Raw genomic sequence first — 24,001 nt, forward strand, 5'->3', positions numbered from 1 at the left:
GAATGATGTGTACCATTTGATTTTCTAACTGGAATTTCCGGGTTTTCCATGTAAATGGTAAGCACCTCACGTCAATCCTTCATTTGCTGCTTGCTGTTTCCAGTTTCTCAGTAAAATTGAGTAATTTTGCGTTAGTATCAAAGGTCAAAATTATTCTGCACTATTCTCATCACGATTCTCGTCATCTCATATATTAATTTTTTTTTCAAGAAAACAAACGCAAAACTTTCATTTGCTGTTTGCCGTAAACGTGATTCGAAATCTCTCTATTTTTATTTTCCATGTAAGATCTGGCCCTGTCTCATTTGACATTTTAATCTGATAGGTTAATTGCATTTTCCTGGATCTACAGAGGTTGGCTGTCATTTCTTATTTGTACAAATATATTTCATGTAAGATTCATTAAAAAAACACTTCATCAAAACTGAAATACAAACTTGCCATTCTACATTACCTCTTGAAGACATTCACCAATGTCCACCACTAGCTCTTGCAGGATCAGCCCTTCAGTAACCTGTTGGACAATTGACCAGGGAAAGGGTGTATAATATTGGACGAAGTTCATAGTATAATTCAGCAGTCATTGGACTTCAAAAGTGCTGTTTTATGGACAAATATGTGTGAGTGGAAGAACTGAGGGTCACTCTCTGACCAATTGGTTCGCTGGCTGACTGACTATCTGACTCACTCACTCACTCACTGTCTGGGTGACCAACTGACTGACTGACTATTTTTTTTTTTTGGTAAAAGAATGGCAGACATAACTAGGTGACTGACTGAACGAGAAACAAAAATGGTTCGAGTTGGCGGGATTGGTGTTGAATTTCAAGTATTCTGTTCATATTTTTACCTTTTTCAAAATCATAAGTCACTTTGGTGCAATAAGTTTGTTTTATAAAAACCTTTTGATAAGAACATTAAAATTTTGATTTGAGAATTTAAGCCAAAATTTTAAGAACAAAGGACCAAACCAAAGGCTGAGATCTAGTTAAGGACGTTTCCATACATTACAGGCATGTTATCAGTAAAGATTAAAGATTTTGACAAGTCAATTAGCTATGTTCTGACATTCTGAGGTTTTTAAAAATAGAGTTCTAGTTATTGGGGTAAATTTGAGCCAGGGGATAGTAAAATTAGTTCAAGTTAGTTGGGTTCAACTGTACAAATTCAGGACTTACATCTTCACTCTCGAGGAGGAAGTCAACAAGCAGACATCCCACTTCTGAAAATGTTTTGGCCTGCGGGTCTGATATGTGAACAGTGCAGAATTTCTGGCAGCTGGGCTTGTAAAAGGACAGAAGGTTACGGATAAACCTGTAAAAAAATCAAGTATGATAAGATAAACAACTGCTGAATGTGGTTGTGATTCACCTTTTGTTTGCTTGGCACCTAAGAATCAATAGTCTCAGTAAACAACTTACTTTTGGTTGGAAGTTTCTTCTAATTTCCTCATGGTAATAGAGGGAGACTAAAAAGATAAAAAATAAAAGATGTAAATGTAAGGAAACTTACTATTGTTTCTTGCTAACTACTTTTAACCACTAGCTAAAAGAGAAAAATATGACACTGTACATATTACAAAGAGATGACTAACGGTTTGAATTTGGGGCTGAAAGGGTTAATTGACATTAATAGAACCCTTCAGCTAAGTCTTATTAAACAGGAAGTTCCGGTATAAAAGGGGCCTGGCCTGGCCATTCTCACCTTCAGTTGTCAATCAACCAGCAGAGCATAAACAACTGACAAACAACATGTGTCTTTTTCATCGACTTTTACCAATAAAATTGGCTTAGTTTTCAGAATAACCCTTGTTAAACAAATTAGAACTTGGTATTTTTTTTTTTTTAATGCAAGTTATGTAGCTTTTTTCTTTTCGTAACTTCCTATTTTTCTTTGTGCATTTACTGTAAGTAGTACAATTTAAGTTTAGTTATTGTAAGTTACGCTACGGTATTGTAAGTAACGTGTGGTATTGTTTAATTAGTAAGAAATGTTAGTATTGTAAGTTATGTTTTGTTTGGAATAAACTTGGTATTTTATGTTGCTGTGGTGATATTATAAAATTTTGAGGCATATTTTTCAGAGGACGCTTGAGTCAACAACTTGCCACGATTGAACAGCGTCTAAATTTGCATCACACACTCGCAAAGGTGTGAAATGAAGGAGGGGCTTGCCCTTTTATGGCGAAACTTCTTGTTTAAACTAAAATCAAAGAAATCACTCCAACCAATCACAATAAACATAAACCACACAAAGAACCAATCAGATCTCAAAGCAAGTACATATAATTTATGCCATTTAATGGCATCAAGCATAGAAAAAACTTGTGGAAGGACTTGAGTAAAAATTGGTTTGGATTTTAATTCAAACTGGTTGAGAAAGTGGCGCATCTTTTTCTAGCAAAATCAAAGCAAACACATGTGCAATTACTGTGACAACGTAAAGCACTCTCTATATTAGCTGTAAAAATTGTGCTCAATGTAGCTTTTTTTGGTGCTGGCAATTACCTGAAGAGTTGATCCAATCAGATCCCAGTCCCAGTTCCTAAAATCTCTTTCCATCATCACCTGTTAAAGTAAAAACCACTATACGTGATTTATACAAAGCATAGTTTGTAGCAATCTTGCAAACCAGTGAGCCTCAAAGTTCAAATCAGTGCGGCTGAATTCTTGTTGTCATAGTTCATACCACAGTATAAATCAAAGCACAAATCAAACTGGTTTGTAAATTTAAACCCCAAACACTTTTAAATCACAACAATGACAGAGTCAATTACAATCAATCAATCAATCAATCAATCTCTTTATTCATGTGTCTGTCTTCCAGCATACAAGGCTTACCAATCTGACACATTAAATTTATTTATCTTTCAAATTTCAGTAAACAAGAATTTTATGGCCACTGTCACCTGTGTGTCTCGCAGGGCAGCAAATATAGGGTCATCAATCTCCTGAAAATGAAATAATAGACAAAGACATTTATTACAACTTAAAAACTACTGGCAGTTTCAATGGAATTCTTCTTCACTTGACATTCAACAATAACTATACTAATAAAAATTAAGTTGAAGTACTGCACAAATGTAAGTTGACAGTCTCAAGTCAATCTTCGACCACCATTTCTACTACTTTAGCTATGCCACTCTTAACAAAGAATGTTGCAGTGAATCTTTCAAGGTTGAAGATTGGAAGCTTACTTACTTTGTTAAGGCAGGCTGTGAGTCGATCTCTGTGAAGCTTGTCTGGTTTGACTTTTGGCTCCAGTGTCTGGGCCTGACAATAAAATGAACAGACAAACCAAAGTTTAACAACAGAGTCACTTGACAGTGTTGACATAAAAACCTGCAGCTTTCAGAATCAGTTCAAAATTGAACTTCTCAAACCCATTACTAATTCAAAAGCCAAAGACAAAGGAAATCATGCACTGTGATGTGTTTGGATATCTGATGAAAAACTCCTCATGTTTGGATCCTTAATTTCCCCTTCAAAATCAGTTTGTTTGAGATGTTATATCAAACACTTGTCACAGTGTTTCATCACAATATCAAAAACCTCGAAGTTCGTCAAAAATACTCCGTTATGCGTCATATTTCAACTCTCTTCTCGGTGTTTGATATGTGATGAAACACTGTCTCTCATGTTTGATACATTACTTCAAAATTGGAATAATTTTATTATAGGATTTTGAATTTTGTGGCGGAAGGAAAGGAAGAGCCTGATAGAAAAACACTCACAGAACTTGTTCCAAAAGTCTTTGATTGTCATTTGTAAAAAAAAATAGAAAAACCAGCAGAAAATTCTGGATTTTACAAGAGAGGGCATTTTTAGGCAACCTGGGTTCCTAAGGGGTGTCACAGGGATGGCATGCAGCAAAATTTTGAAAATGAAAAAAATTGTGAAATAAGCATTATTTTACCAAGTTTTGAACTCTTTGTAGTGGGGTTTACACACATACAGCTCCTCTCTCCCCCCTCCCCCCCCCCCCCACTCACCGGCCTTGGGTGTGCCCCTGAAAAAGACATCTGGACTAAATATTACCTTAGAAGTAATCAGGGTGAGATAAAGACTGCAAGGAACAAGGCCTCTTTTCTTTGTCTGATGGAGACGATCCAAACAATTCACAGCTATACTGGCACGGCTGTAATTGAACAAACAGATTAAACACAAATGCAACAGTGCAATATTAATGCATACATATTAACGTTCTCTTTCACTACCCGCCTTGATTAGCTTTCACTACTTGCGGTCCAGTGTAATTAGCTTAAAAATATTATTTTAGTAACATATAATAAAGATTAAAGTGTTTGAAGTCTTATCATGTGTATGTTTCTTTATAGAGTGCTTTCCATTAGCCAGACCGGCCAGTCTGTAAATTGAATGCATCATTTTGAAGGGATGGTGCTGCAAAAATCTTGAAAAATAATCACTCCGAAAATGGTATGTGCTATTTTAAAGAAAATCGAAGGACTAGAATAAAACTTGATCAGTATGGCCAGCCAGTTCTGACAAGTGGAAAGGGCCCTTAGAGAAACTAACCTGAGAAATGCATACAAGGATTGAAAGATGCAGAAGATTTTTTTGAATAATGCACTAACTATTCTCACCTTCTTTCCTCACTGGTGACTTCAAATAAAGATGCTGTATTAACCAGCATTGGAACACAGTGAGTGTGGCTACTACACTCTGGGGGAAGGAGTGTGTTGGCCTGTTAAACAAACAAACAAGCCACAAAATGATTCACGGTGTCTAGCAATCAACAATTTGGCTGTCAAGGATGCAACATGGAGCTTGAAAAGTGACTAAGATTCTGGTCTACAGCAACATTGGCAAAACATGGGCTTTTTAACAAACAAAGTAGCTACAAATACAATCTCAAACGCATAAGATTCTGACTTGAAAAAAATGTTAAAACTTTTTGTTGGTTTAAAAAAGACAATATTGAAAGTAGCTGCTCTTGAGCTGCGATTGGCTGAGGCACTTTCTCACTAGATGCCCAAATTTAGCTGTTGTTTAATACATGTCTAGCATTCCCACTCAGAAAGTAAGAAAAAATGTACTGGACCAACAAAAACATACTCGAACATTGTCGACTATCAGATAGAACTTTTCATAAGTCCTGATTTGAATTTAAATCTGCAGCATCATTTTAGGCCCTGGTCAGGGTTGGTGAACTGGAACAGGGCTCAAGCATGGAAACTAATGTGAACACAACATTCTGTTTGTAAATATTATTGAGCAGGGTGTATGGACATTAGTACCAACAAGTATTTGAACACCCTTCCGGGGCATGTGTGCCAGTCTGCACATAATTTGTTTGGTGACCACTTACTCATGCCACAAACACTAAATTAACAAAGTGTGGTGTCAGCAAATTGGAGCTGGATCCTTTTTCCATCTGATCCAGCTCGAAGGGGTACATGGAATAAGGCCCTAAGTGAGTATTGATGTAAGGTCAAATTCTCCTTTTGTTTCACAAGTGAACAAAAGGTAACTCGGAAGAAGAACCTAGCAATTTATCAGAAGTCACTTACAGCTTTTTTTCCATGCACCCTTTTATTTATCGTTTAACATTAGCATTCCTGTTTTAAAGAAAACTAACCAGGTGCAACAGCTCTCCCAGGAGAATGGTGGCTCGAACAGAAATGAACGGATCAGATGAAGTTATCACTTCTACAAGACTCTGTAACCAAAGAAAACCAAGCATTTTATCAGATTCTTCCAAAGCCTATTTACTACCCAGTTCAATAGCATGTGAACTCTAAAGGTCCAGAACTTACCTCAAGCAGTCCAGCATTTATGAAAGCAGCTAAAACAAGGGTTAGGTAGTTCTTTGCAAGATTTGTTCTAATAAAAAAAAAAAAAAAACAGCACAAAAGAGGTATAAGCTATGAAGAATAAAGCAAGGTTCCTGTTAGGACACAGTATCTGGTCATTTTTACTCTGGCTATTCACGTAAATTTTATGTTACCAGCTAGCATGAAAAAAAAAATGTTTCCAAAATTATTGAAACCGCTTTGAAAATTCATCATATTTTGAAAAAACATGTCCCTGTTTTGGGAATTTCCTCACTATGGACAATATAAAAACATCCAGTGGATAATACCACACTGAAAATCCATCGCCTGTAAAGAAATTGCTCTTGGTTTGAGCATTTCCTTTCATCAAAAACAACACTGATTTCAAGCTCCGCCATGCTTGGTTTCCACTCTTCCTGCAGCTATCTCGCTCCCATCATTCCTTGGGAGACATAATTTAACAAGGCAGTGCCCACCTGCTATTGCAAATTTGTTGCCTCTGTTTTCATACCTTAGCAAGAACCCTGATAAAGAGTACATTATTATAACTTACAGCATGGCATTTACATTGAAGCATCTAAAAAAGTTTGCATTTCAAAGATTCCACTGTGGGCTACAGTGCAAAAGAATGTTTTTCTGGTTTTTTTCTTCTCTTTTTAACAGAATCAGCTTGAGACTATTTTCATAGGCTACCTTCCAGAAGCCCTGTGAGGCAACAGAGCCTTGCCTTCCTCTGCAACAAACCCCTCTGACAGTTTCCAGGAATCTTGCATTTGGCAAGGGTCTGAAAAATAACAAAGTGTTAACCACTTATAGAGCAGTTTCCAATTGAGTGTCGTAAAACCAAAACCAAAGTAATTACTCTGGCCAATCGCAACAGGTGTAAACAACACAACGAACCAATCACAATTCGAAGCAAATACATGTAACTGTTGCCAAGCGCAGAAAAACACATCCAGCCAAAACACAATTGGTTTTGGTTTGGATTCCCATTGATTGAGAAAGGGGCGCGAGTTTTGTTAACCAATCACAGAGCGTAGAAATGCAAAACCAACGCAAACGCTAAATTACTTTCGACACTCAATTGAAAACCACTCTATCAAAGAACAAAATTATTCTCCTATCTTGCCCCCATACTTTTCATTTTAGTCCATTAATTGCGATCTCATTGATGTATCGCTCGTGGTGTGAGAGGCTTCTGTCACTTGAGACCAAAGCGTACATGTATTTTGTGTTTGTTTATCTCACCAACACTAAGAAGAGCGACATGGAAGTCATCCGTCCACTCAGGCTCCTTGAGCTGAAAAATGTCAAATAACACTTCCATGATTCCTTTCTGCAACAAAATAAAAAAGTTGCACAATGTGAGAAAGTCATTTTAAATTCTGCAATGATAAGTAGCTTGTTGGAAACACAGATACCACAACACTAGTCACTTTGATTGTGTTTAATGATGTAAGAAATTAAAATCAAAAAGTCACACCCGAATGCCCCAAACGATCCTCTCTCTCTCTCGTCTCTCTCTGGTCTGAATAAAGCTAATGTGAAAGAAATTCTTAACCTATCTTGATAAGGTTATATATCATCATACGACTGACATCATTGCTACTTGATTATCTCTAGATTGCCAACAGATTGATATAATATAACTGTCACACACTAAATATTTCTGACAAAGCTCATATAAAGGCTGCTGCCTATCAAAAATTTCAAGGAGCCCACAAGGCCAAAAGCCGAGAAGTTAAGAGCCCAACATGTGAAGGGCAAACAATTTTCTTTTGAGCCCCAGAGTACCGGGATCCCATTAGGGAGCAGCCTTGGCGTGCTTGTTTAAACCCACTGAAAAAGCCCCCATTCAGACTGTTGAATCTAATAATTTAAATATTTCAATGGTTAATGTTTGGAGAAAGGGTACTACAACATCGGTAAAGAAACTTGTGGTGCCCTTTATCTACAAGTAAAGTGGAAGCACTTAACAAGAACAATGTATTTTTCACAATCGAAAGAACGTACACAACAAAGAAAATTTAAGTTTTAGAAAACTTACTCTAACATCAGTGCTTGGTAAACAAAACACACCCAGCAGTGACTGAACTCCCTTGCCATCTGGACGACACAAGCTGATGATACCTGGATTTATAAATTTAAGAAAAAAAGGTGTTCAGTGATAAAACTTCAATCTTAAAATCTCATTTTCAATGATGACCCTTGGGACAATGTACCCCTGTAGAATTGAAGGTGGTATTTCTTAGGGGAAGAATATCATCAGACACACCCGGCCCCCGCACCCCACCCCAGACACTTACGCTGATAGGGATTCCAAAAACCATGCTGTCATGGAACAGTTTACAATGACACTGGACCTGCTGGCTCAAATATAATCTATACTCGCTACAATTAAGAGTATAGCGGCAGTGTTGGGAGGCAGCAGATGCTTCAAAGGTTTCACATCAGGACAAATTTCATGAGCAAGATGCAGGGTCATGTCTTTATAGAGGTCCATGTGTGTGTCATAGGGAAAGGAGTTGATGGGTGGGGGAGGGGGGTTATGAAGAGCTAACTGTTTCTGAGATATACAGTCTTCAGAACCAGAAAGGGAGTTTTAGAATTTGACAATGAGGGTTATCACTGGCATATCATATTACCTGCCCAAGATCGGAAAATTGTCACTATGGCCATCTTGCTTGCTTGTAGTCGGGTAGCCCTGTCATCCCTAAAAGTGATAATATTGGCAGAATTATCTTCAATAAGTTTCTTGCCGACTGGCAACCATGTTTGTTGATAAAAGACTGCTAAAAATAAACTGTGAATATCATTGGAGTGCATGCATGTCGGTTGGATTCCATCTGTCTTTCAAAACTCATTTTTTGTATTGCTGCTTAGTATCCGTCATCATTATTCTAAAGAACTGTGCATTCAATTTATTTCAACTGTCGTTTACCTTAAATGCGTTTCTGGTGTGTCAGGATTGTGTCTGTAGTGAAGATCAGTAAATGGAGCTAAAATGGACTACAAATGAAACAAAAACAAAAATAATTAAATTACGAAATATGTGCCTTTGTTTAAACAGAAGTAGTCTTTATTAAAATACTCAGACATTCCACAATTTACTTGACTCTGAAGATGAATTCCTCTCAGGTTGTCGAAACATCGGTCAATGCCACCTCAAACAGTCCTTCTCAGGATTACACTCACCCGGATGGTCACAATTTACATACTTACAAATGACTCCTTGGTTCAACGCATTTTCAGTCAGACAACTAAATGCTGCATATATACAGACAATTAGAAGAATAAGAAGCAAAACGTTTTTGACCAGTCTACCTCTAATCCAACGTCAGAGCGGACATATGGTCTTGATTCAGGGCTGTTTAGCAGGTAAAGTAATGTGGCCATCAGAGATTCATTAAATCTTTGCATCTGTTTAGAAACAATACTTTCTTATCAATAAACAAGAATGCAATTCAAACTGATTATAACCTTTTAAGCTTACATTAGCCTTGAAAGTTTGAGTTACATGTGTGAACTCCGGTCTTTTTTTTTAGTTTATTGATCAAAACTATCCTATTAAAAGTGTGACCATTGAAATGAAAGCTACTGAGCAGTACTTTCCTGTGGTGCTGTTTAATATACTGTACATTGTGGTTCTAACATTTGAGACTGAAAATGAATTCCTTAAGTGTGACCATTGAAATGAAGCTACTGAGCAGTACTTTCCTGTGCTACTGTTTATTATGCTGTACAAGGTGGTTCTAACTTTTGAGTCTGTGGATGAAATCCTAAAGTGTGACCATTCAAATGAAAGCTACTGAGCAGTACTTTCCTGTGGTGCTGTTTATTATGCTGTACAAGGTGGTTCTAACGTTTGGGACTGTGGATGAAATCCTAAAGTGTGACCATTGAAACGACAGCTACTGAACAGTACTTTCCCATGGTGCTGTTTATTATGGTGAATAGGTTCTCTTAACTTCAGGTCTGACAATGAAATTCTAAAGTACTGTATAACCCTTCAAATGGAACCTGCTAAACAGTAAACTTTCATTATAAGATGTTTTTGCAGTATTAAACAGTAGATGGTAAAAAAGATTAACAACAAGACAAAAATTACCTGTGAATCGAGTACATTTCTAATGATAGTGTTGATCCCACCACAGTAAGAGGCAGTTGTTATGTTCTTTATGGCTGAAAAAAAAATTTGGTTACCAGTTCAATATTTTTTCCCCCCTTACATTGTATCTACATATAGTAAAGACCTAAAGATGGTGCATGTCCCATCAATTTTAGGGAATGCCAAGTATAGCAGGGCAGGGGTGGGGAGAAAGGATGAGCACAAAATGTGTGACCTTCCTAGGTTTCCCACTTCTTTTTGTGTGTTGTATTTGGTAAAATACAAGGTATGGATAGGGCATCCATGGCCCCAGCCTGAACTTTTTCAGGTTTTCTTTTCACAGCTGCTGTAAGTTACATTCACTGCTGCAATGGTCCTTCAACTGTTTAACTCTACATTTTACAGAAACCATCACTTGATGGAGAAAGTAAAATTTCTAGTTCAGTTAGAGAAACCTTAAAGAATAGAAATTACCAAGTTCACAGAGGGTTGCAACACAGGCTCTTCGTAGTCTGTCAGCATCATCACCTTCATCATTGCCAACGGACACCAGCGACGCAGCCATAGACATTGGACACAACTGAGGGCCAACAGCAATCACCTAATAACCGTATGAAAAGATCAAGAATTCATAGTAAATGATAATGCGCATATGATTTACACTTTGCTGGAGAAATCCAGACAGATGGTGGCACACAGAAAGTTTTTTACCGACAATTTAGTGGAAAATCAAACAAACAACATTCACTGCTACAAATGACAGAGTTGCCACTGACCTTCCGTATGAATCTTAATGCCTGAACACGCTCCACCTCAAAAGCATGCACCATGTCCATTGACCTAAAATATACAACAAACATGATTCAGTCAAACCTTTGCCAATGAACACAAGTGTCCTGTAGATATGATAAACACATCCAATAAGTACAGACTCACTATGACTACTATTGAGTCTGTGGACGAAATCCTAAAGTGTGACCATTCAAATGAAAGCTACTGAGTAGTACTTTCCTGTGGTGCTGTTTATTATGCTGTAAACCTTGGTTCTAAGTTTTGAGTCTGTGGATGAAATCCTAAAGTGTGACCATTCAAATAAAAGCTATGGAATAGTACCTTCCTGTGGTGCTGTTTATTACAATGTAAGCTGTACAAAGTGGTTGTAATGTTTCAGTCTGTCTTTGAAATCCTAAAGTGTGACTATTGAAATCAAAGCAGTATTTTTCTGTGGTACTGTTAATGTTCCCTATTCCACAAAATGTTCAAGCATTAGTTGGAATGGTAATTCAACAAGAATGAATACACTCTAGAATACCTACCTGACAACAAAGATGTCAATCCTGAAGTCCAGCATTTTAGTGAGAGTTTTCTCGTCAGAAAACAGATGACGAAATGCCCTCAATCCTGCAGCTCGCACCTCTTTTGCAGATGAAACAAGTGGTAGCATTAGGCTTCAAATGGAAAACAAAATAGAGTGCATTCAATAAAAATTTATTACCAACATTTCAAATAAAGAATAAATGGAACAATGGGCCCTTTGCAGTAACCGGTCACATGGTACAAAATCCACCATGTTGGAGAGCAAGCTACGCACTAGGACATCCAAAACAACAAAAATTCAAGTTTGACTGGATGAAGTCGCTTTGGTTTGGATGTCCCAGTGCATAGCTTGTTATTCAGCATGGCGGATTCTGTATCATGTGAACAACCCATTTTTTGTTTTTTTAATAAGGTTGATAAACTGGTTACCCTTTCCCGCCCAAGAGTGCCATATGGCACAAGACATAATTATGAGCTCAGTATTTGGTCAAATTGTGTGAAATTTGCACAACCAAAAGATCTTAGAAAGATCTACAAATTGAAGGCATAAAATCTTGCCCCCCTCCTATACGAGACATGATTTGCCACCCCTCAAACATAGGGCCGGATTCCACTTACAACATATAATCCCAGTTTCTTGGACAAACACTCTGAGCAAAAACTGCATTAGTGACGACTTCTTTAAGCCAGCAGTTTGGAATCCAGAAGACATTGAAATTTAAGTGTATATTTATTTAATGAAATTAAATCTAGAGTTGAAAAGGGTAGTTACAGTATGTTCTCATGTACCATTTAATGATGTCTTCCAGCGAGTATCCAAATTTAGCATTTTCACCAACACTTTGAATTAGCTGTTGAACAGTAAAAAACGTCTGTCAGTTTCATTGTAAATTAAGATTGAATTATTTCCCTTAGAATTTATTTACCTTTCATTTAAACTCATCACCAATAGATGAGTGTGGAGAAGGTGCCTGCAAGGTCCGCGGGGAAGCCGCAAGCAAGCAGGAAAGGTAACCATGAAAACCCTGTGAGCAGCAACCAGCCAGGCACCGTCACACTGAATACTCAGTGGAATATTGCATACTTGCCAATACTTACCCAGAGGGAGGGGAGGGATGGGAGCAAAGCTTTTTCCTGCGGTTGTACACACAGCACAACACGAGCAAAATGGTTGACATCAACAGGGGAGCTGTAAATTTACTAAGGCCCTGCAAAACCCTTGGGCCGCCCCGCCTAAATTAAGGGAGTAGACCGCTGGCCAGCATTGTCTTGAGTTTAACCTTGCCTAAATTACATTTGGCCCCATTTAAATGCAACAAAACTGCAAACATGACAGAGGTTAAAACTTTGAAATGCATAAAACTTTGCCATTCCATAATTCCATCCTTAGAGAAATCCTACCCTTGTGCTTTTGTTGATAATATTAGTACAGTGTTTTTCGTTTTTTCTTTGTTTACTTGTGAGTTCCTTTTATTTTCACAAATGAATATATGAATTTTGTGATGGCATTATAAAAGGCAAGGCACCACCCCCTCCCTCAGAAAAAAGGTCCCAAGCTTTTTATCATACCTTTGTGAAGTTGTTAACATAACCCATCCGTTTCGCTGTTGACATTTCCTTGTCATTGATTTGACTTAAGAGATCTTTCATGTTATCAGCAGGATCTGTGAATAAAATGCAGTATTTCACAGTAAACACAGGATAAACAATTAAATAGAAGAGAGATCCTCGCAGTTGGTATGCAGTTGCAAAAAGAAAGCCTGAATAAATTCAGCCTTGAGTGGGATTTGCCTATGACCTCTTGGATGCTGGTGCGGTGCTCTACCAACAGTAATGACCTATCAAGCCAACTGGGAGCTGCTGGTCATTCTGGGAGTTCGTGATATACCCATGACAGGATAAACAAATTATTCAAAAATACGGTAAAGGCTGGTAGATGTGAATGATTAAAAGAGATGCTTCATTAGAAGGGAGGTTTACAAAAGCAGTGCAGTTTTGTGCTGAATGTTTCCCCTACCAGACTTTAATGTCGCTAAGTAAACTTTAAGGAAAGGCAATCTTGAACCAGTGGGGTCTGCAGTCTTCCCTCTCATGTGCATGACCTACAGGTTCACCTTAGATGCTGTACATAACTTATGTTATATAATATTCTCATCACATTTTGCACTTGGTTATGGCAAATCATTTGTTAAAGTGATCCTTTGCAAATTCTGGCTCTCAGCCCTCAAACTCATTTGGTTTGGGGTTTACATAAGTATCAGGTTAGACTGCAAGCAGCCCCTTTCTGGTCAGTCGAGAGGGTTCGCTCACAGCGCAGCGAGACTGGAGTGAGGAGAAATAAACGAGAAGAGACTGGGGGAGAGGAGGGAAGGAAAGGGACTGCGCTCTTAACTGTAACCAACGTGTTCAAATTTCCCATCGCAGCAGCAACAGAAAACTCTGATTGGTCCATAAACAATAGCTGCTGTCAGACAAGTTTGATGTCTAATTAACTTCTTCACATGCTTGGATGTCAACATTTCAGATCACCAGGAAAATGGCTTCAGTCGTGAAAGAGAGTAGCAGCAATGTCTTCATAAATTCAAGCAATCAACTTGGCAGCTTAATTCTAAAAGAGGAACAGAAGCTAGCAGTAGAAGCGCTCTTGTCGGGAGAAGATGTAATGGCCATTCTTCCCACTGGTTTTGGGAAATCCATTATATATCAAAGCTTCATAATAGCGAAAAACTTTGCCAACACGGCTTCAATCTAGTGGTTGTTGTTCCACTTCGCAGTGTTATCGAAGACCAGTTGCAGTCAAATGACTTTACTTTAAAAGCAGTTGCCTTCGAGAAGATCCCAAAATTATTAAAAGACATTGGAACAAGCATTGTCGGCAAGTTCACCGCAGGATACTTAGATATGATATTAACAACAGCTTTCCAGTTGTCTTGCGCCACATTCTTAATTACACTTCGGGCGTTTGTGTCGTCAATTTCTTTTACTCTGGGCCTCAAAGAAAAAATTCAAATGCACCACAACTTCTAGAGATTTTGGCTTTTCAGAGAAGCTCGCGCCAATGCCCAAGTTCGGCGATTCTTCCTCTTTGCTCCTATTGTTCTGGTCATTAAATAACAATGCAGAGTTGTTATCAATTAGCTGTCATTTTTAATTGGATTTTTAATGGGTTTAACAAACTGTGGGCAGAGTTACCCTGAACGCATCTGTTACAGCTAAGAGCACAGTCCCTTTCTTTTCCTTTCCCCTTTTTCCCACCTCTCCCCAAGCCCCCCTCCGCTCGTTTACTCCCGTTTTTTTGTTCTCGGCTATTTCTCATGACCTTTCAACTATCCAGAAAGGGACTTCTTGCAGTCTAGTATCAGGTCAGGTGACACTGTATGGCTAGTTTGTCATGTAAGCCTACACTAAACATCCCAAGCTTTCCTCTTGTCATGTAAGCAGCACATCACATGACATTCCAAGCTCTTTTTTTGCCTTGTTTACATGTTTTGTGCAGGCTTACATGATAAAGTACCTGTGTGTGGTTGCTGCTATTAGTTGTTTTGCAAAAACAGCAAGCAGCCATAAGGATGCTTATGTGAGATTTGTTGAGGATGACCTCCAGGCCCATCTTCATCAAAAGCAACAGTAATAAGGTATCAAAATATATTCAGTATCTTCAACAAAGCAGTGCATGCCAACCGTGGAGTGACTGCAGAATATTCCATCATTCTGAAGCTTTTCCGCAAGAAATTGTGGCTCATGACTATGCAGTGAGAGAGACCACCCCTCCCCTTGATTTTGTGGAGTATACATTGTATTTTGAAGCAGCTACATGTACGCGGTAAGAAAGAAGCTTCACAAGTCTATAAAACTGTTAAGAATTGTAATATTTGTGAAAGATCGTTCATTTTGTGGTGAGGTCAAGGCATGGGCATACTTGTATTGGCTAATTCTTTGTGTCTTTGAGGGGAGGGGTGGTCTTTCTCATTGTGCAGCTGTGTAGCCTTTATTTGTGGGGGAGGGGAGTGGGGGAGAGCTTCAGAGTGAAGGGGTATTCTGCAGTTAAGCCTTAACTGTTTCCCTTTTGAACCATCCCTTGTTAACAGTCTGCGCAGTTTTCTTCGATCGTGCGAATGGAACCTGGGGTAAGGCCTTTTAATTGTCAACAATTACTTATCGAATTAGGCTAATTATTTCCATTCAATTGTTGAAAACACCATTTTGTTGCATACTATAATTAACAGTTCAATATTGCACCTCATTAATTCACCTTTATATTTATTTCAAAGTCTTTTACGATAAGGTTAAATATTGACCAAGTTTGAACAAACAGTGACCAAAGGAGTAAAATTGATGATCAACCATTCGCGAAAACATACCCGGCACAGATTGACAGCTTTGAAATAAACCTTCTTCGTTCTTCATAAACTTAAGCTTTCGTTCAAACACATGCATTTCAAAAATATATTCAAACGATTTGATAAACATGGATTAAACATAACTAAGCTCGGTGTTTATTTAAGCTTAACCTTACCTCGACTGAGATCCAGAGGGCTTGCTTCGTCAAAATTGTCATATCGCCCCCCTGACGGAAATGCAAACCAAATTAGTCTGGGCTGTTAAACGTTGTCTAAACTGCCATCTGAGGACCTTACCTGGGCCGGAAAAATTCCGCCTCATGCTGAAATTTGCAGTGAAAACACTGCAAAGCCTTCTACATCTCCTCCTCTGTATAAAATATATTTCGCCTCGCTCGTGTTTTCTTCAAAAGCGCATGAGCAGATAAATGCGCCGGCATTCCATCAGCGGCTTCTACCAATCGATATACACAAACAAAGAATTCATATTACATAAACACATCTGCAAGGCAGGATTTCCGAAATTACGGGCCAGACTTGTGGTCATTATGGATCCTCTGGAAGAAAACGTCTTCCTAGAGGAGCATATGAAATTAACCTTCAGTATTATGAACGATTTACGTAAGAAGAAGGAATTGTGCGACGTTGTTCTTTGCGTCGACGAGTTAGAAATCTACGCCCATAAAGTGGTTCTGGCATCGTTTAGTCCGTATTTTTACGCCATGTTTACAAGCGATGTTGTTGAGAGTCGTCAAAACAGCATCACGTTGAAGTCGATGGATGCAAGGAGCGTGGAACTTTTGATCGAGTTTGCTTACACCGCGCAAATAAAAATCACGGAGGAAAATGTACAATACCTGCTTCCTGTGTCCTGTATTTTACAGATCTCGCCGGTGAAAAAGGCGTGCTGTGACTTTTTGCAATCGCAACTCGATCCTTCGAACTGCATCGGTATAAAAGATTACGCGGAGATTTACGGCTGCGTTGACTTAGCGAAAGCAGCTGGGAAATTTATCTTTCGTCACTTTTTGGAAGTGTCAGAAAGTGAGGAATTTGAGAACTTGAGCAAGGAACAGTTAATTGATTTAATTAGTCGTGATGAACTCTATGTCAAGTCAGAGGATGAGGTATGGCTTCGCTTGGTGTAGCAAAGATTTGGACATCGTACATGAGTACAAAAACCGGTCACGTTCCTGGGGATTTCACTTGGGTGGGGTAGGGGTGGAGTGTCTGAACCCCAATAGCAAATACAGTCAACTCTTGCCTTGAGGACACCTCGCTATTACAGACACCCCAATAATACAAAACAGTGTGGACACCCTCGGGACTGCAAGTTAGTGTCCTTAATAGCGAGAGTCCGTAATAGCAGGAATTTATTTCAGTCAAACGTCTGTAATTTATTTTTGCCAGGGATTTAGCAGCTGTCCGTATTATCGGGGTGTCCGTAACAGCGAGATGTCTGCAAAGCAAGATTTAACTGTACTGGTCCAGTAGGTCAAATCCCCTTATTTTGGCTGCTTTATTTCCATCTCAAATACATACTGGATCCTCCCCAAGGTGGGGATGGAAAGATAGATCAGTTACCCACACACATACACCCACCCCCTCCCCCACCCTCCTCCTACCTGGGCTTAACATCAATAGTTCCATTAAAGAGATTTTAAGAATGAGACTGATATGAGATCTGATCATCTTATTACCTGTGTACACAGGACATCATTGCATGCAACATTGTGTATGTTCTGAATTTTGAGCTATCATTTCAAATGGCACAATGGCTAAAACCTTTCATGACATGCCAATCATTGTTCTTTTGAAAGTTATTTTTTCTTTTCATTGGTAGGTTCTGGCAGCTCTGCTAAGGTGGGTGACACATGATATAAAGAGCAGAACACAAGAACTAAAGCATCTGCTAGATTACATACGAGTTCCGTTTGTCTCCACTTCATATCTCAAGTCACTTATCCAGTGTTGTGAACAAGGGTTGAGGTCCGAGTTCAAAGATATACTGATTGAAGCCTTTTCAGTAAGTAACCTTTATACAGTGTATTAACCCTTTATTTTAAGCCCTAACAGTGATCAGCATCAAATTTCTCCTTGCAATATCAATCCTTATTCAAACCCTGGGGTCATGAGTATTAAGGATATGATCACCCAAGGTGAATTTTCTTGATATTTTTAATTTATTTAGTAACTTCTCCCCAGTACTTTTATAAGAAAAGTATGGGCGCAAGATAGGATAACTTCTCCCCAGTACTTTTATAAGAAAAGTATGGGTGCAAGATAGGATAATTATTTTGTTCTTTGATATTAGCAGTTAAAGGATTAAATCTCAAGGTTATTACTGACCTATGGCTTTTTGATCTATAGACTTTAGGCATCATTGTGCTCGACAAAACTGTTACAGTTTATGCTCTAGGTATATGCGTTTCAAACAAGATGAAAAGGGGATTTCCTTAATTTGGAAATCTTCACTTCATCACTTTTCAGAACTAATTTGTCATAGCCTGCGTGTCAGGTACCAAAATGGGAGGGAGGGCTAACAGGATTCTCAAGTAAGAGTATGATGCAAATATGGAGTGTAAGGGAGAAGGAATTAAAAAGGTGCCCCTATTCCCACATGCTCCAGTTTTGCCTTCTCTTTCCTTCCCCCTTCAGCTAAACTAATCAGGGTATAGATCTCAATATCTTGCCAAAAGCATCCTTGTTTTATAGCTTTAGTTCCCATGAGTCTCCTGTTGCTCAGTGGTAGAGCTTCCGCACTAGTAATCGGAAGGTCTTAGGTTCGACTCCTGATAGGAGCACTCAGATTTTTTGTGACTATGCCTGTGTCACTCACTGAATAATACATACATTCTCATCCTAAAACATTTTATTTTATTTTTGAGTCAGAAAAAATTGGCAGTTATCTTAATAACACAAACTAAGACCACACAGAAGAGGCTGTCATTAAAAATACCTTAAATCAGTTTTCTTTTTTCTTGGCAGGAGACAAAAAGGGTATCCACCATTAGAACAGTGCAGAAGAGACGTCCTCCTGGCCCTACAGTCATTTTCTTTGCAGGGGGATACTTGCGCAGATCTCTTGATGTTCTGGAGTGTTTTGATCCTCAGACTCTTACTTGGTCAATTCTCTCTCCACTCTCTGTCCCAAAGAGTGGATTGGGAGCTGCTTACATTGGTAATTGCATGATTGAGTGTTTTTGTGTTTTACTTTCCTTTCTCTTCTGCAGTCAGGCCTCTGACACTTGATTCTGTCATTCATAAGACATAATAGGTGGGGGAATATCCCTTATACTCGCTAAAGCTGGTCACCTGCATTTCGTAAAAGACTATTGGAGATGAGTCATCAAATCTCCGAACTAGCTTGGATTCCTTTGGGATTCTTATGTACTCAGTGCAGACTTATCTTTTATGTTTTATGACTATTTAGCCTGGGTAACAGGTGTAATCAAGGTTGGGGGGGGGGGGGCGGGGCGGGGGGAGAGAGAGCTAAAAAAAGTGAGAGAAGAAGAAAGGGGGACTGGGGGACAGTCCCCATATTTTCTCACAATTTTCCTCACCCCCCCTCGCCCCTCGCCTCCCCAATAACGCTTGCTGCACAGACTATGACTACTGGAAAAGGTTTAAACGAGTCTGTTAATAAAGAAATAGCTACACATGACTGGACACACATTCTAAGGTTGTACTCATTGGAGGGGAAAGGGCAATTCAGTAACGAATCACCTTCCAATACTAAAAATACATTATAAAAATTACAATAATATTTATTTGTTATAAAAATATTATTGTCGATATTATTAACTGCTTTCACAGATAGTATGCTGTACATAATTGGTGGTCGCAATAATACCTCGTCTGGGAACATTGATACTGCCTCCGTAGACAGATATGATCCTCTGCGAGATGAGTGGAAGCCAATGAAACCCCTCAGTGTCCCACGTAACAGGTTGGGTGTTGCGACCATTGATGGGTATATTTATGCCATTGGTGGTGGAAACGGCAACTCGTTTCACACATCAGTGGAGTCCTATGATCCCAAGCAGAATGAATGGAAAACTGTGATGCCGCTCAACTACCCTCGGATAGGTAACTTATGAAATTTTGAGTATCTTTTCAGACATCAGAAATTTATTTAATGTCAATAACATTGGGAATGCATGTACAGTTTCCCAATCCAGAGGTATGATAAAGTGCTTGAAATATTAAATCGAGATCAAATTGGAGTTTGGAAATGTTGGTTTTTGGAGAGAGGGGAGAACCAGAGTACTTGGAGAGAAACCTCTCAGAGCAAGGATGAGAACCAACAACAAACTCAACCCACATATATGACGCCAAGACCAGGAATTGAACCCGAGCCACCTTGGTGGGAGGCAAGTGCTCTCACCACTGCACCATCCCTGCTCCCCACATCTCTTAATTAATATTTTACTCTGGCAGTCTCTGACTAATCCACTGCATTTACCTTCATATAAATCACACATATTGTTGAGGAGAATTGACTACACAATATAATAAAATACTCGCTTTCAGGTGTTGCTGTTGCAGCACTTGGTAGAAAGCTGTATGCTATTGGTGGGTTTGATGGAAGAAACAGACTTAGAAGGTAAATGTTGACCCTTCAAACAGTTTTGTAAGTTTAGGTTAACAGCTACTTGAGACAGCGACTTTAACATGAACGATCAGAAGCAACTTTCAATGAGAGTGCAAAGTAACCTTCTGTAATTTCACTTTAGGGCAATAATTTGAAGGGGTGTGGGGAATAAGGCTTAAAGTGACTTTTGGTGCAAGGTCAAAGTTCCCTCCAAGCAACAAGATCTGGGCAGATTGCTTAATAATTTCTTGCCTTAGTTTTGAATATTCTGTATCCTGGCTATGTAAATTTCAAGTCTAAATAATTAATCCAGCCGTGCACCTTGCTAAATCAAACCTATTTTGGAGTATTTATAAATGTAAATCCAGATTTTGTGATGGACGATATCTCAGATTCTGGCTTCTAATATTGATTGGTTCCATTAAATGAAAAAAAATTTTGAACTGAAGAAAATATATCCCTGTACTAGTCTTAACTGAAAGCACTTCTTTTAAATTTCATTTTATCAGCGTTGAATGTTATGATGTGGATACAGACCTGTGGTCACTAATATCTCCACTTGTCGAACGGCGCAGCGGTGCAGGGGCAGCGTCTTTAAACAATCACATCTATGCTGTTGGAGGGTACAATGGAGACGCACAGCTAAACAGTGTGGAACGTTATAATCCTTCATTAGACACATGGACTGTCACATCACCACTTGTTCATAGAAGAAGCGCACTCAGTGCTACTGTGTATTGCGACAAACTTTACGTGATTGGAGGCTATGATGGAGAGGGATTTTTGAACACTATGGAGGAGTATGTCGCAGAAGAAGATCGCTGGAAGTTAGTTAGCACTATGAACTTGGGAAGAAGTGGAGCAGGGATAGCCGTGGGCTGGAAACCAGCAACATGATTAGCTATGATTCAGTTGTGATCAGGCTCTACTTCCCCTTCCTTCATAAAGGGACATGTCCCTTGTTTACACATTGTTCAAATTGTATCACACGAAGAAATGAACCCCATCTTCAGAAAGATCACATAAAAACTAGTCAGTTTACCAAGTTTGGTTATGTTTCATTGTGTAGTAACCAGGCTGTGACCTCTCGAAGGTCACCCAAATTCCATACAAGTGTCTCTAATTTTTAGATGGCGTCCCCCAAATCCATCCCTCTAATTTTTCAATGGCCTTCTACATGTTTGCAATCTAATGAGAGAACCTCAAACTTGTAAAACTGACTAATTTCAATGTGATCTTTCTTGTGATGGACTCCAATTTCTGATTAAATGAAAATTTAATAAATCGTCCCCAGACTCCATTTGAACTTCATTGTTGGAATAACAACAGACTCAACAGTAGAAGAGCTTCATAAACCTAGCTCCTGGCCACTAGCAAATGCTCCCAGTGGCTAGGAAAAATGAGAGGCAGGCTACTAGCATTGCTCTTTCATTAAAAAATGATAATAAAATGGCTTGCAGTCAATCTTAATCTTCCAAAACCTTTTCACTTGTGCTTTGTAATCTTTATTTCCTCAGTGGAATTATTTACACACTGTTCATAAATTATAAAAATCTACATCAGTAGGTTTGTCAGTGAAATGTGCAGTTCCAGAAAAAATCCATACCCACCCTATGGAAGGTCATCGGAAATCCTAGGGGGAGGGGGGTCTTAAAAGTTAAAATTTTAGAAGCAAAGTATGGAACTAAACTGGAATTTCCTGGGGGGATGGGGGGTGCAAAACAAAAAGAACCTTTATGGAAGGAGTATGGATATTTTCTGGAAGTGCACAATGTCAATAAACTGTTCAAGGGGGACTGTCACAGCTATTCCTGTATTTAGATCAATACTGTTCAAAGATTTGACAAAGAACCTGTTTTGTAACATGAAATTGCTCTTACAACATCGGGAAGAAAATAATCAGGTTTAACTCCTAGGAAGAACAAACCATAACCAATTTTCAGCAACTTCTCTGAAATACACATTCAAGAAGAACTTGAAAAAATTGGCCAATGTTTTCAAGCTACAATCAATTTCCATCCTAGCCATCTGCAGCCAAAGATGAATGATTCTAGTTTCTGTGCACTAGTAGGGCTATTGTTAACAAAACGCAACCATTATTTTAACGATTCTATTGAAACAAATACGTTTGTTGGCTATTCATTGTGATACTAAAAACAGGTGACACTGCCTCTTAAACCAACTATTAGACAACAGTCGGCAAACAGTGAAGTTTTGTAAGAATTGTCTCTCACCACTTCTCAGTGATCTACACACCATCAGCTGAGGAAAACAGGACTGACTTCTACTTCAGCTTTCAAAATAATGTGTAGTTCCAGATAAAATCCATACCCACCCCATGGAAGGTCATTGGAAATTCCTAGGGGGAGGGGGGCTTAAAAGTCAAAAATTCAGAAGGAAAGTGTGAAGCTAAACTGGAATTTTCTAAGGAGATGGGGGTTGCAAAATAAAAAACCTTCCATGGGGGAAGTATGGATATTTTCTGGAACTTCAGAATAGCCAATAAGAACAGTGCTTTTAAGGACTATTTTCACCTGTTGGAATTAGTCACTACAGATGAACTTCCAAGATGCCTGAATCAAACAATCCACCATGCTAGAAAATTAATATATACTGTCCAATAATTACATCTAAGTTATAGTCAAATACAGTAATAGCCCGCGTTTAAGAAGCTGGGTTTTTAAGAACCTGTTAGGCTAAAATTTTCATTTTACGCCCCCTCCACATAAGAACCTATTTAGGCTAAAATTTTAAGTTAGGTTCTTGTCAGTGGGTTTGCTGTGAAAGTGTATAGATAGAAACTGCTGAATTAAGATCGTCATCTATTTAAAAGTAACTTGACATAACTTTTTTTTTCTTTCAAGCTTAAGTACCATGTTGTATGTCTATTGTGTTTGCCATTATACTGTATTATGAGATGATATTTATAATATATATAGTATATTCAGATCAAATTGATATGAAAATATAAGAACCTATTTTAAGAACCTTGGTAGCCTAAATTTGCTTTAAGTACCATTCATATAAGACCCTTTTTAGGCTAAATTGAAAAATTCAGGTTCTTATACGTAGGCTATTACTGTATGCTACTTACAAAAAGTTACAAACTTAAGATATATATTACATTTTTTGCATAAATGTACAAATTTTTATACATGAACTCTAATGGTACAAATCTTTCTAAGAGCTACATCTTTCCTCACAAGAGTGGCCTGGTACAAAAAAATCAATAAATTCACCGAACTGATCAATAGTTTTGTTCCAGATGGGCCTACACTGCAAATGCTTTTTGGGCCTGTAACTTATTAACCTCTTCAATCAGTCTCCACAGGAGAAAAATAATGCGATAACCTCACTCCCCCCCCCCCCCCACCCCTTTCAGGATGGAGGTGTATAAAAGGGTAAGGAAAAAGGGAAAGGGGAAAAAGGGCTTTTCAAATTATCTTGAACAGACCAACCTGAAAGAGATCCAGCAGTGCTTCTACTGTAGGTATGTGAAAGGGGTTCCACTTCCTATGGAAGGTATATGAAAGTTTTACATATTCTGTCAAAAATGGTATGTAAAAGGGTAAAGGTTTTGACCTCATGGCAGAGCCTCCTGATATAAAACTTTCTTGAGTACCCACCCCCCTCCTGGGGATAAACCCAAGGAGCATCAACTTGGCAAATGTAGCTGGCAAAAAAGTACATCATCTAGGGGAGGTAGGCCCGTTTCAAGTTCTGTTCGCGATCATGCACAAAATCACGGCTGGTTTTGGCCGGCACGGTGCATGGAGAAAAAGCCTATTTGCATGGCTTTTGGCTTGTTCTCCTAAGTGACATTTTCAATCAATTTGGTTATTTTATGT

The 24,001-nt window shown here is 38.6% G+C and overlaps 2 protein-coding genes across 2 annotated transcripts in view; one reads left to right on the plus strand and one right to left on the minus strand.

Annotated features, from left to right (window-relative positions):
- The window catches only part of LOC146463655 (rapamycin-insensitive companion of mTOR-like), a 36,866-nt gene extending 20,882 nt beyond the window's left edge, over positions 1-15,984 (minus strand). Inside the window, exons 1-24 of the mRNA XM_085084064.1 lie at positions 15,857-15,984; positions 15,736-15,786; positions 12,789-12,883; positions 12,009-12,070; positions 11,219-11,350; positions 10,679-10,742; positions 10,377-10,503; positions 9,903-9,976; positions 9,119-9,214; positions 8,736-8,803; positions 8,440-8,507; positions 7,842-7,924; positions 7,043-7,130; positions 6,488-6,578; positions 5,777-5,843; positions 5,599-5,679; positions 4,604-4,704; positions 4,038-4,137; positions 3,201-3,272; positions 2,909-2,950; positions 2,508-2,567; positions 1,422-1,468; positions 1,179-1,314; positions 455-514 (exon numbers count right to left, since the gene is read on the minus strand). Of these exons, the coding sequence (XP_084940190.1) occupies positions 455-514; positions 1,179-1,314; positions 1,422-1,468; positions 2,508-2,567; positions 2,909-2,950; positions 3,201-3,272; positions 4,038-4,137; positions 4,604-4,704; positions 5,599-5,679; positions 5,777-5,843; positions 6,488-6,578; positions 7,043-7,130; positions 7,842-7,924; positions 8,440-8,507; positions 8,736-8,803; positions 9,119-9,214; positions 9,903-9,976; positions 10,377-10,503; positions 10,679-10,742; positions 11,219-11,350; positions 12,009-12,070; positions 12,789-12,883; positions 15,736-15,786; positions 15,857-15,881 (1,890 nt within the window). The 5' untranslated portion in view covers positions 15,882-15,984. The remainder of the gene's footprint in view (positions 1-454; positions 515-1,178; positions 1,315-1,421; positions 1,469-2,507; positions 2,568-2,908; positions 2,951-3,200; positions 3,273-4,037; positions 4,138-4,603; positions 4,705-5,598; positions 5,680-5,776; positions 5,844-6,487; positions 6,579-7,042; positions 7,131-7,841; positions 7,925-8,439; positions 8,508-8,735; positions 8,804-9,118; positions 9,215-9,902; positions 9,977-10,376; positions 10,504-10,678; positions 10,743-11,218; positions 11,351-12,008; positions 12,071-12,788; positions 12,884-15,735; positions 15,787-15,856) is intronic.
- A 3-nt stretch (positions 15,985-15,987) lies between these two features.
- Positions 15,988-23,512, plus strand: LOC146463656 (kelch-like ECH-associated protein 1). The gene is made up of 6 exons (XM_085084066.1): positions 15,988-16,686; positions 17,403-17,585; positions 18,548-18,740; positions 19,376-19,648; positions 20,093-20,165; positions 20,663-23,512. The coding sequence occupies exons 1-6, from the start codon at positions 15,988-15,990 to the stop codon at positions 21,048-21,050; spliced, it is 1,809 nt and encodes a 602-aa protein (XP_084940192.1). The 3' UTR covers positions 21,051-23,512.
- Positions 23,513-24,001: the final 489 nt, after the last annotated feature.

Source organism: Pavona decussata, unplaced genomic scaffold, assembly GCF_977016875.1.
Source record: "Pavona decussata unplaced genomic scaffold, jaPavDecu1.1 SCAFFOLD_175, whole genome shotgun sequence".
Lineage (NCBI taxonomy): Eukaryota > Metazoa > Cnidaria > Anthozoa > Scleractinia > Agariciidae > Pavona > Pavona decussata.

Coding starts and splice junctions, on each gene's coding strand:
- LOC146463656 (XM_085084066.1), top strand. CDS start 15,988: ATGCGCCGGCATTCCATCAGCGGCTTCTACCAATCGATATACACAAAC. Junction 18,741..19,375: donor ATTGGGAGCTGCTTACATTG/GTAATTGCATGA, acceptor CTGCTTTCACAG/ATAGTATGCTGTACATAATT. Junction 19,649..20,092: donor GCTCAACTACCCTCGGATAG/GTAACTTATGAA, acceptor ACTCGCTTTCAG/GTGTTGCTGTTGCAGCACTT.